Source organism: Python bivittatus, unplaced genomic scaffold (genome assembly GCF_059951505.1).
Source record: "Python bivittatus isolate LINGU-HERP-01145 unplaced genomic scaffold, Pbiv_v1 ctg000850_np1212, whole genome shotgun sequence".
Classification (NCBI taxonomy): Eukaryota; Metazoa; Chordata; class Lepidosauria; order Squamata; family Pythonidae; genus Python; species Python bivittatus.
In genome coordinates this window covers 11,771,963-11,784,013 of record NW_028277112.1, presented here as the reverse complement: position 1 = coordinate 11,784,013, position 12,051 = coordinate 11,771,963, and the positions used below count along the sequence as shown (strand labels likewise).

Genomic DNA, 12,051 nt, shown 5'->3' with positions numbered 1-12,051 from the left:
AGCTAATTGCAGAAAACATATACTAAAAATGGAACGGGGAGGAACACCTTGCAATTTATTTTTATTTCCTTCTCTTTTCCTCTTTAGCCTAGGAGGCAGGATACTGACTGGAGGGTAATTTTTACACTATTGCCCAGTTAAAGGAAGCATTAATTAGTTATGGTGTTGCCTGTCTGTTCTCAGCCTTCCGAAATTTGCAGGAGTGAAGACAATTCCACAGCTGGCTTCCACACACTTTGAGGAGACTGAGAAATAGAAATGGTGTTGGGTGGAAGTGCCTTCTCTCACTGATATTGAAAACTTGGCACTTTTTCTCTACCTCCCATTTCTCTATGCATCATAGTCTGGCTGCAATACATGGCAATCGAGAGACCTAACATACATACAAGACCACAACTCTATCACAACTCTTGAGATATACGGATCAAGGAAATAATTGATTCAAAACCTTCTGGTAATTAAGATTTATAGGGGAAATTATAATAATTAAAAAATAAACTTTTTCCTCACTTTTTCAGTCCCTTCCCCCACTTCCTTCCCTTTCTCTTCAAATTTACGTGCTCTGCCTCTCACACATAATCTTTCCCTTCTACAGAAAAATCCAACATACCCACTTAGAGTAGGGGAAAAAAGACTCAGTTGCATCAACTGAAGAGTTCTATCTAAACACAAGTGCTATAAAAGTTGATTTTCAGGAGAGTAGTATATTGGGAAGTACAGTTCATTGTTTCCTTTTCATATGATAAGTTAGAAAAAAACAGTAATTGATTGGATGTTAGGAACATAGAGATTATTTGAGTGACAAATCATGTCATCGGTGATACATTTCATTGAACAGTTATGCCATAATATTATGCATCACAAATTATTTATGATTTTTATGCATATCATTTATATACCTGTATTAAGAAATGGGCTCCATTTTGAAGAAATGCATCATTTCTTATTGGTACTTTAATGGTGTCATTAGATTTTCCTTCTGGAAAGTAGAGGATACTTCTTCTGGAAGTGTTTAAAACACCTTCTTTAGCTCGTTCAGGATCCACAGGTCCAGAAGGAATATACATGATGACATAAAAGAGCCTCACATCTCCCACGGTTCCCCTTTGCCTTACAAAACTAAGCAACAAAAAGCGTCCATCTGGGCTGCTTTCTATCCTCTGATTCTCCAAATGACAGAATTGTATCACACCATAAACATCATCACTGTCCTGAATGTAGAACAAAAGCTACAAAAGGGGGCAAACAGAATTTTTGTTAAGAGCAAATTTCTAATACAATCCCAACCTTTAAAGCCCTACATGGCATGGGACCAGGTTACCCGAGGGACCACCTCTCCCCCACGAGTTTATCCCGTCCCACCCGATCACACAGAGAGGGCATGCTCTGGACCCCTTCAGCAAAAGAACTCCGACTAGCGGGGTCCAGGAGACGGGCCTTCTCTGAGGGTAGCCCCCGCACTTTGGAATATCTTGCCCCTGGAGGTGAGATTGGCCCCCTCACTCCTGGCTTTTCAGAGACTTGGCTCTGCCATCTGGCCTGGGGCAAGGAGGGGGATCATCAACTGTGGGGTTGGCTAGTCCCTTAGTGGCCTGGCATTGTTGCCTTGAACCATCGGCCTCCTGGATTTTTTTCCCTTTTATTTTTGTGAATGTGTACTGTTATAGGTTTTAATTGTATATTTATTTATTGTTTTAATGTGTTGTGAGCCGCCCAGAGTCCCCCATTGGGGGGAGATGGGCAGGGGACAAATTTAATAAATACATAAAATATTATCTCACCATAGACTGTGATTCTAACTGAACTGATATTTTTATCTATCTCATGATAAAGTATAAGAACTCAAACTTCTGCTATTCTAATTATGGCTGTCATTAGCTCACAGTTTAATACGAAGGCATATGAGAGACACTGACATAAGCCCAGCGTTTTCCCGTACTCCAACAGCCAGCTAGAACTGAGCAACTAATAGCAACACCATGCAAGTGTTGCTTGCCATACCACCATACCATACCACCAAGAAGGGTGTTATATAAATGTGCCATATTAATTAATTAATTAATTTTTAAAAAATCATAAGAATATAATTTTATCACTGTGCTCTTAAATGTTCTGCTCACAAGCCAGAGATATTTAGATATTTTCTAAAAGAGTAAGAGGACACTTAACACTATGAAATTAAAAGGCAGAACTTTTTAGCAGGCAGGCAAATTTTTGCAGATATGGAGAAACAGTTATTATACACCTTAGCGTTAAGCATTCTTATGCTATTTACATCAGAATCTAACATTCCATCTATCCCATTCTTCCCTGCTGCCTCTATCATTTTTTGATAGGCTTCTAAACTTAGGATTCCCTAATGGTAGAAACCATTCCTTCCTCAAGATTAAAATTCTTACCTGCTCTAGTAGAGGAAAACACACCGTAACTTATAATCCTTGCAATACTATCCCAGCAAATATCATTTTAAAGATAAAACTAACATGGCTATTCTTGGGTACATCTTAACCAGGTTCTAAGCCTTATTTTAGCCCAAACGCACTGAATGTCATGTCTGAATGCTTGCAGTTCTTTAAAAGAATAAATGCAGACTTACCTCAGCTGGGTCACTCACTTCTGCCCCTCCTTGTATTGTATGATCTAGAATTTGAAGCAGATATGGCTCTGCTTCTTCAGGGACATCATCATCAATAATATTCAGAGGGAGAGATGCCAATAACTGTCCTTGAGCAAAATATAACACCCCTGAGTCTGGAATGATATCTGCTGTCACAGGTGAAGGATCAGTACTATTGCGAGTTATAATCCAGGAAACTGAAATATTTCCGTGTGTTCCACCGTTCCTTACAACAGTGATGCCTTCATATCTACAGGATGCATAAACAATTAATAAAAGTAGTATATTCAACACTGACTAGTACCAAGCTGCAGTACTGACAACATTCTAGGACTCTAAAATGCTTCAGTTTCAATTTGGAAGAGGTGTTTTGGAACATGTTGGAACATGAAGGCAGAGTCTCAGCTAGGTGTTGTTTTTACACTCTCTATGTTCCAAAGCCGCCCTTACAAAGCATTGCACAGCTTTACTACTTCCCATCTTTGTCACTGAAGGTCTAAGCTGCTTTTCCAGTTATGACTCTCTCTCTCTCTTTACTGCGCAGAACCCTCAAACTCCCAGGCCTCTGGTAGAGGACCCGAGATTGAGGAAGACACATACCACCCATATGGGTGAGAGGGGAATTTTATTTTATTTTATATTATAAATAAAATTTTCATTAAGAGTTTTAACAACAATAGTAAGAATACAAACTAAAGTAGAATGAGAAAGAAAAAAGAAAAGGAGAAATAAAAGAAAATACTAAAAGTGCAAAAAGTGCAAAAAGAGAAAAAGAGGAAAGGAAAAAAAAATAGACAAAAAAGATATAAAAAAAGATATAAAGAAGTGGCTTCCGATCTTCTTCACAATTATATTTTAACTTCTCTTTCTGAGGTAACATCATGGCTCTCTTCTTTCTATAATCTATCCTGTCTAATCATCAAAACCATAAATCATAAGTTCATTTTTTTCTTTTTTATACAAAAAGTCCGTAAGGGGTTTCCAGACACTGATAAATGTAGATATTCTCTTTAATCAAACAAGTCAGTTTAGCCATTCAGCAAGTTCTGTCATCTTCACCAACCATTCCTCCATTGTAGGTATTGCCAAATCTTTCCATCTTGGTGCATACAATAATCTCGCTGCAGTTATCATATATGAAAACAGTGTTCCATGGCTTTTTTCTAACTGTTTATCCATCAGTCCCAGGAGGAAAAGGTCTGGTTTCAGTTGAATATTAATCTTTAAAATCCTCTCTATCATTGTATGTATTTCAGCCCAAAATTTTCTAGCTTTTCACTTATGACTACTTCTGATAGGCATGGTTATTCAATAAAAAAGGTAGTGATCCAAAAAGATGAACTATGCATTATGACTGCATGACAGAAATCTCTCCTTTTGTGCTTGCATCCTAACACTGGACACAAGTATGTAAGTCATGTGGTTTCCACTGCAACATTGTGATGCATATTTTATTATCTCCCTGTTGATGCCACCCCCTGACCCAGGCATGCCTATTTAGGTACACTTTGGTAAACTTCTAATTTAGTATATTGCATTGAAAATGTACTTTCTCTTGAACTGAAGCTGATGTAGCCAGATGGAATCTCATTAAACTTATATTGATAAAGCTGTACTGCTTTGATGGACATTCAATGGGGAGTGTCAAAATGTTAAAAAGGAGTAGGTCACATGGTTTAGCTGCTATCTTGATCACATGGTTGCAGTAGTTACTGTATCTTGATTTCACCCTCCCTCAACACCTCTAACTGCTTTGCTTCTGGGCCCAATTCAATACTTGTTTTTGAGTATTGTTTTTTTTTTTAATCTTTAAAGTCTTAAATAGCTTTGAACCCAAACACTGAAGGAGAATATCAATCTATCCCATTTTAACTGTGTTTTAAGATGTTCTGGAAAGGTCCTCTTTCTAAAACCTTATATATATAGTATTATTTGTAAAGAGGCTTTTCATTACTATAATGCATGAGTATGGAATATCTGCCTGCTATAAAAATGGCTGGCATGGACTTCAATCTCCTTGCAGAATGATATTAAAGACCGGATTCAAAAAATGGGTAGTTTACCTATTTTTCCTGCTTTTTATGTGACATCTTTGTGTCTCTTTGAACATGGTCATACCTTTTCATGAAAGTCAGTCTAAAAATAGTCCAAAGTAAGAATAGCATTTTAAAAATCTATAAAACTAGAAAATTCTGAATAAGCCACTTTCATTAAAAATCATTTTAATTGTTTGATTGAAGTATTACTTAAGAAAATTTCGATCATATTTTTGATCCCTAAAAGCTGTTCAGAGCAACTTTCAGTTCAAAATACAATATCAGAACAAATCAATTGTGTCAAACAATTGATTAAAAGCACAGCACGCAGAGGGGCATTAAACAGTTGGCTTGATTTAAAAATACACTGTTGTAGTAAGAGGGTAAAAAAGGCTAATGTAATAGAAAAGTCTATTCGTAAACACCTCTTCTTAAGAACATGGAAGAGTGCTTCTATATACACAAAACTGTGCAGTTAACTTTGACTCAAAACAAAGAATAAATCATGGAAGCAATACAGAATTTTTCTCATTCCTATTGCAATCTGGTAGACAGGTGTGGAATACAACAGCTGTTTCAAAGGGCTGTGCAGAGATCTGGATTCAAAAAGAAAAATATGATTCTGAGGTGCTCATGTAGCATCTGCTGGGAAAAAGCAGCTATATCTTGAAGCCTTGCCCATTCTACTGTTGCACCACTAACTGTACCATTGCCTCTCAAAATAAACATGGTACCTAACGACCAAAATGTTACCCACACAGCTATAAAGAAATAGGAACTACCTAAATTTGGAAGCTCTAGCTATGTTATAACCAAAATTATATATCCTGACATTATCAATACAATGAAAAATACATTACCTCAGCATTTGATCTTCATTGATAACAACTGTCTGAGTAAACAAGATGCTATTGACAGATAGTACTCCATATGGTTTATCATTGGGCTTAATGGTAACTTGAACAATTGATGGATTTTTCAAAATGGCATCTCCTTGCAAGGTATCTTTAAGTAGCATGATATGAAACGTCTCAGCAATTTCTGGTATGGCATCATCAATGATTTTGAATTTAATGTAAGATTCATGCACTAGAGGTGGAAAAACAATAGTTGCATTTGGCTGTAGATTTAGAAAGTCTAAGTTAAGCTGTGCATGTAGTGTAGAGTTCCCCGTTACAATGACGTAGCTTATGGAAACTTGATGTTCATCTGGTCCAATTCTGTTTCCACCATCATCTTTACCTCGAACTACTGTGATTGCTATTATATCATCTTCTTCATGTACCATATAAACACTCTGAGTGAATCGCACTGGACTGTCATTCGCTTTAATAATAATCTCAACAGAATTTCTTGATGTATTAATTTCAGCTCCCCCTTCCACGCTTCTCAAATGTATAATATATATTTCATCATTTTCTGATATCTAGAATAGCAATATTATCCAATAATTATTCAAATCAAATGTAAACATGCACAAACCAGTAAATAATTGATCAAATCAGAAAAAAATCTCTCCCATCACGCTGTATTTATCTAATCCATAAAATATTTCCACATGATTTATAACAGAAATTAGCACAGAACACAGACATGCTGAAAAATTGACAAATTTGACCCAGATCAGATTGCTAGAAAATGAAGGTGAACATGTACAGATTAAAGTGGTAGATTTTGAAAATACTTTATTGTTTTAAATTTATTTGGATCCAGATTAGCCTGGGCTTCCTTAAAGGCTATCTTCTATATTACAGAATTTATAAATTCAAGTTTAGAGCCATCTTTTATGTAGTCCAAACACTTCAGTGCAATTTCAACAGGGAAAAAAAATAAATTACCAAACAATCTTCCTGAGATGATGACAGAAATACTGACTTAATCAGAGAATTAATCAGCCATGAAAACTTTCAAGACACAATTTGCTTAAAAACAGACTTAAAAATAGTGAATAATCAGAATTTACCTAAAATTATATATCTCCTACTACTGATGAGTTCCTTACTTGACTGTAAACTGATTAGCCTTAACAACAGATACTCACATGGAGGATGTTCTTTCCTATAGATATCAGAAAGGTCAAAGGGGGTTGGCAGTTAGTAAAACTATCTATATAATATTACCTGTTTGTGAGCAAAGACTTCAAAGTATTTAAGGATTTTGGTGTATGCACACAATGATTTAGGACAAAGAAACCAATATGCATGTCCTGACAAAATCTAAGAATTAGATTTGAAGAAAACAATCTGTTGGAGACAAACAGGGATCATTGCAAGTATTTCTGGAATTCTGTTGCCATCATAAACTTTGTGACTTACAAGAAAGATGGCAATGTTTTACAATTCTGTGGGTCTTCCCTCTAAGATTCTGAATTGAACAATCCCATAGTTTTTTAATGTCTAATTATTACCAATGTGTGTGTGTGTGTGTGTGTGTGTGTGTATACTGTGTGTATGTATGTATGTATGTATGTGTGTGTGTGTATATATATATATATATATATATATATATATATATACACACACACACACACACATACATACATACATACATACAATACAATGTAAGGAAGTCCCGACAGCATATGGCAGCACTTGGCTGATCTTAACTGATCTCAATAAAGCTAAACAAAATTGGACTTAGTTAGTAATAGGATGAAAGACCACTAGGAAATCTCAGGGCTGTAGGCTCTAGACTTCCCAGTGCAAAAAGCAATGCCAAACCAGTTCCATATTAATACCAGGAAGATGTATCTTCCTTTATGTTCCTGTCTGTATTCCAAGATCATTTTCAGACAGTCTTCTGTGGATGCCTTTCCATGCTGAGGTACAGTGAGCAGCTAACCAATAGCATCCCAACACTGGGCTGTCCTCCCCAGTGAGGTATGTGCTGCCAGCTTTGTCTTTCTGGTATGGGGTAAGAGCATGTTTATTCTCCCAGTCTTTTTAACAAAGCGTTACACTGCTCTGAATTTTTTTTTTTACTTTCTTACTGCTGATTTACCCTCTTTATTATTGTTTTAGTATTTCATTGTTGTATTTATATAGCTTCCATTACTTCAGATTTATAGAACATTTTAATGTAAATTTTCATCAATTGTTTTAATCTGTTTAGTTGCTTGAATTTATTGTAAATTGTTTCAAGATCTTTAATGGGAAGCAGGAGACAAATATTTGGATGTACCTATGAAGTCAGTAGAAAGCTCAAGTCAAGGAAAACTTTATGGAAATATATAAAACTAACAATCCAAACATGAAATAGCAGACTCTGGTGAACTATCACATACAGAACAAATTGCAAACAAAACAGAACTATGAACCAAGAGTCTGGTATTTCAAGGAAATACGATGGACCAATATACATGTGAACAGACAGCCATCATGTCCAAATATCTCTACTGTATTCTTGAAGATATCTATCTTTGTCCACCTTGACCAATGACCTACGCATATTGTTCCAGAGTCAAAGTTATTTGTGACAAAATACTGAACTATAAAAAAGGAAAACAAAACAGAACAGAACAATACAAATTGTTTGCTTTGAGGAAGGTTAAAATTAGACATCTAGTTGTTTTACTTTAGTCCTAGTTATTATAACACATATAATATATTATAATATAATAGTTATTTACAAGTAACAGCTTAATTTATCAGCCTTATCCGTTTTCATCAGAATTTCAGTGAAAACTGCCAAATGCTTATTTTTTCTAAAAAAAAAAAAAAGATTATGAAATAATAACTAGTAAAATGTACATTAAATGTACTAAAACATCATTTATACTTCTCATTCAGATTCATATAATTAGAACTTCATAGATGAAAACATTTCTTAAATGGTTTCTTTGTTTTGTTTTCCTGCCACAAAATTCAGGCATCTATTTCCTTTGGAGATTCAAAAACAGGAGCTGTTATTATGATAAAACTTTGTGAAACTGCTTGATGGTAAAAAATTGAAAGACTGTAACTTCTTCGCAAGCAAACCAGTTGCCTTCCAAAGAAATATCTAACTCTACTACTAATCTTTTTCTTTTGTCTTTTTTGTTAATTTACTAATTGCTCAAATGGGTAAATATAATTGATACATATCCTTACCTGGTCATCAAGAACAAATAAGTTATAAATCAAGACAGCTGTGCCAGGCATAAAGGTTATATTTCCCTTTACTGGACTCAAATCTTCTTTAGGGGAATTTGGACCACCTTCAACCTATGAAGAAAGCTGAAGCTATTTAATAAAAGTAGTGGGTGGTTTCATCAATTAACAATACAAATTGTTAATTTCATCAATTAACAAATCCAGAAAGCAAGATCTCCTCCAAAAAGTCTGGACAATCATTTTTGAAAGAAACCTGAGGATTACATCAATAACAGTTATTCAAAAAATTATGAAATGGTTCTTCCATTCCCAAATTTATGTACAAATAAAAGAGAGGAATTGACCTAAAAGAATTATTTCCTAATTATTGGACTGGGAGTAGTTAAAATATCCATATTTATCCACAAGGAAGTTTTGTACATTTTCAACTGTTGCTGTAGGACATATGTATAAAACAAAAATAAAAATGGCAACTCTTCCTCTGATATATTCATATAAGAATCAGGAGATGGATTTGGTATATGCAGGCAGTTTGAATTAGATACTGTACACCACAGGAACTCATACCAAACTCCAAATAAATTCAAAATACAACAAGGAAGAAGAATTTTAATTAATATGTATCCTTTTTTAGGATTTTATGATGCAGAAACAGCTTTTCCAAAAAGCTAATATACATTTGATGAAGATCTATCAAAAACTCTAATTATTTATGCTTTTGTAGGATAAAGAATTGAAAGCTAATTTGTGACATGATTTTACAACATTTGCCTAAAATCTCATGATTCTAAAATGCAACATGCCTACAGTTGAGAAGGACTTCTCCAAAAATCTACTTGCAGAAGAGGAGTTATTAGATTCTACATCTGGAAATGGCAAAATCTGACTCTGAACTGATCTACCAATTCTAAAAGCTGTTCACCTCCCAGGATCCCTGCTGGGCAAAAAAGAGGGCAGAATTTAAAACCACTGGTGTGTCAGACTTTATAGCTCCAAGCAAGAGGACTGTTCTTGTAAAATCTCTGTAGCTTTAGCTGAAGGACCAGGTTTATCAAGTCCAGCTTGGAATATCAGATCACAGTTGAAACTATTATATCAATAAATGCTTTTCTCACTCTGTTTCCTGGTTCTGCAAAATCTGATTCTTGCCATGAAAACTTGACCCTGTTCCCATAACACAACTACTAGTTCAGGGCCAATATTCTCCAGGTCATGCTGAACTCTGCAAGAGCTCACAACCTGACTTCAGCAGGACAGATAGCTATTAGGTAGAATGATCTGATTACAGCAATCTGATTAGGCTACTAGCCTGAAAATGAAATTAATCCTACTAAGTAGGAATATTTGGAAATGGTAAGTTCTACTTCACTCAAGAAATGTCAAATTTATTTACAGCAATAATTCTAACTTTCTGGCTTTATTTAAAATAATGTTTTTAAGGTAAACTTATTTCAGCATGCTTACCTCATAGATCACAGTCACAGACCCATATGTTCCCTTCTCTCTAACTAAAGTAAAAGGCACAGATTCATTCTCACCTCTGGGCTCAGTCAGTGTGATTAAGGCAGGCTAAAATTCAGAGATGGGATTGAAGATGGTGGGGGGGGGGACGAGAGAAAAGAGAAAAATAATAAACCATCAGGCATCAATGAAATATTCAGGGAATCGATTATACAAAAGGCTATTTTATAGAAGTACATCTTCCCAATGATAAATTAATCCAATTTCTGAATTGGTCCACTAATGAGATGTCATTTTTCAGCAACCAATTAATTCTAATAATCAAATATATCAAAGATAACAGATATAAATATTGTTAATGATTGAATTGGCTTTTTCACCCACTAAAACATGCTCTCTACAAACAATTTGTACTGTATTATTTATACAACTTATTGCTTTATTAAATATATTTTATGCTAAATCATCCTCTTAAACTCTTTAAGAGTGGAAAGCTTTGCCAGGAGTTTTACTAAAGATTATTAAAAACATTTTAAAAAATTAAGGTACACAGTGGCAGTTAGAATAGACATATTGTCACATTTTCCAAGATCTGCCATCTAAATATTATTTATCAGAAACAAATTTGTATAAACTGTCAGTTTTAAATCTTTCCATTTGTAGTATGATCCATCTCCAGACAATGGACCATCATTAATTTTTTGTGCAAGCCCTTCTAATTATTCCTCCAGCTGCTGCTGCTGTTTTTCAGATTGTTTTATTCATCTTTATAACTGCTGAAAATTTCCAAACTGATACGAAAGAACTTTTGAGATCACAAAGATATGAGGTAAGAAAGAATTATTCATAGTTATTCCAGTAATTGGATGCTACATTTTGTCATTTCTTTGTCAAATGAACTCATTAAGGTATAAATCACTTATGGATAAATGCTTTATTTTCTGCATTATCTTCTGTTTCTTTCTTTTTTGCTTAAATTCAATGAACAGCTATTTTCAACTTATTTAACTTAGGCCCTGTGGTGTCTTGCCAATCATCACATTCACAGATGCCACCGTTTCATTTCGGATATAACAATATAGGTAGCAATATATGTGATCATAAAGAACCCACAAAGATTTATGGTTGCTTTGGAGCAAATTGAAAACATTCAGTCTTAAATTCCAAAACCAACAACTGCTAATTTAAACAGTGAAAGAATGCATTTATACAAAGCCCTTCAAATAACAACATTCTGCTGCTGACTGAGTAGTCTTGACATTTATGGCTAACTTGGGAGTTAAGCTTTGAGCACAAACTATCAGCCACAATACTCTGAATGCCCATTATGATGTCCATTTTCATAATAATTTTTAAGAGAGTTCTCTCTTTCTGACATGAAACTATCAGGAATTTCTGGCAGGGGTACTAGGGGTGGGTCTTTTTGGTGACAGCTACCAGCTCTGGAATGCTGTATTGATGGAGCTGCTTACAGTTAATTTTTTAAATTCAAATGGATGTTTGCCTTTTATACTGTTTTGTTGCTGAATTAGGTTTAAATCTGTGGATGCCGTTATTTATTTCTTACTGTTGTGATTTTACTTGATGGGTTTGCAGTATTTCTCACATTCTATTTATAGCTACCTTAAGTGTTATCTTTGATTTGAAAGGGTATACATTGAAATAATAAGCAAACACATTTTCTGTGTGATTTTCCTATCGTTCTAATTTAAATAAATGGATACAGAAAATGAAAACATACCATATCAAAAGAAATAATTCCAAAGGCATTGTCATTTGATAAAATTGTTACAGTTACAGCTCTGGGCAATCCAAGCTTTACTCCTTGAAGCGGCTTCTAAAACAA

At 34.7% G+C, this 12,051-nt stretch overlaps 1 protein-coding gene across 1 annotated transcript in view; it reads right to left on the bottom strand.

Moving 5' to 3' along the window:
- ADGRV1 (adhesion G protein-coupled receptor V1) overlaps positions 1–12,051 on the bottom strand; it is a 275,296-nt gene that overhangs the window by 248,420 nt on the left and 14,825 nt on the right. Inside the window, exons 4-9 of the mRNA XM_088130185.1 lie at positions 11,947–12,042; positions 10,209–10,313; positions 8,742–8,855; positions 5,514–6,079; positions 2,597–2,867; positions 900–1,229 (exon numbers count right to left, since the gene is read on the bottom strand). Of these exons, the coding sequence (XP_087986311.1) occupies positions 900–1,229; positions 2,597–2,867; positions 5,514–6,079; positions 8,742–8,855; positions 10,209–10,313; positions 11,947–12,042 (1,482 nt within the window). The remainder of the gene's footprint in view (positions 1–899; positions 1,230–2,596; positions 2,868–5,513; positions 6,080–8,741; positions 8,856–10,208; positions 10,314–11,946; positions 12,043–12,051) is intronic.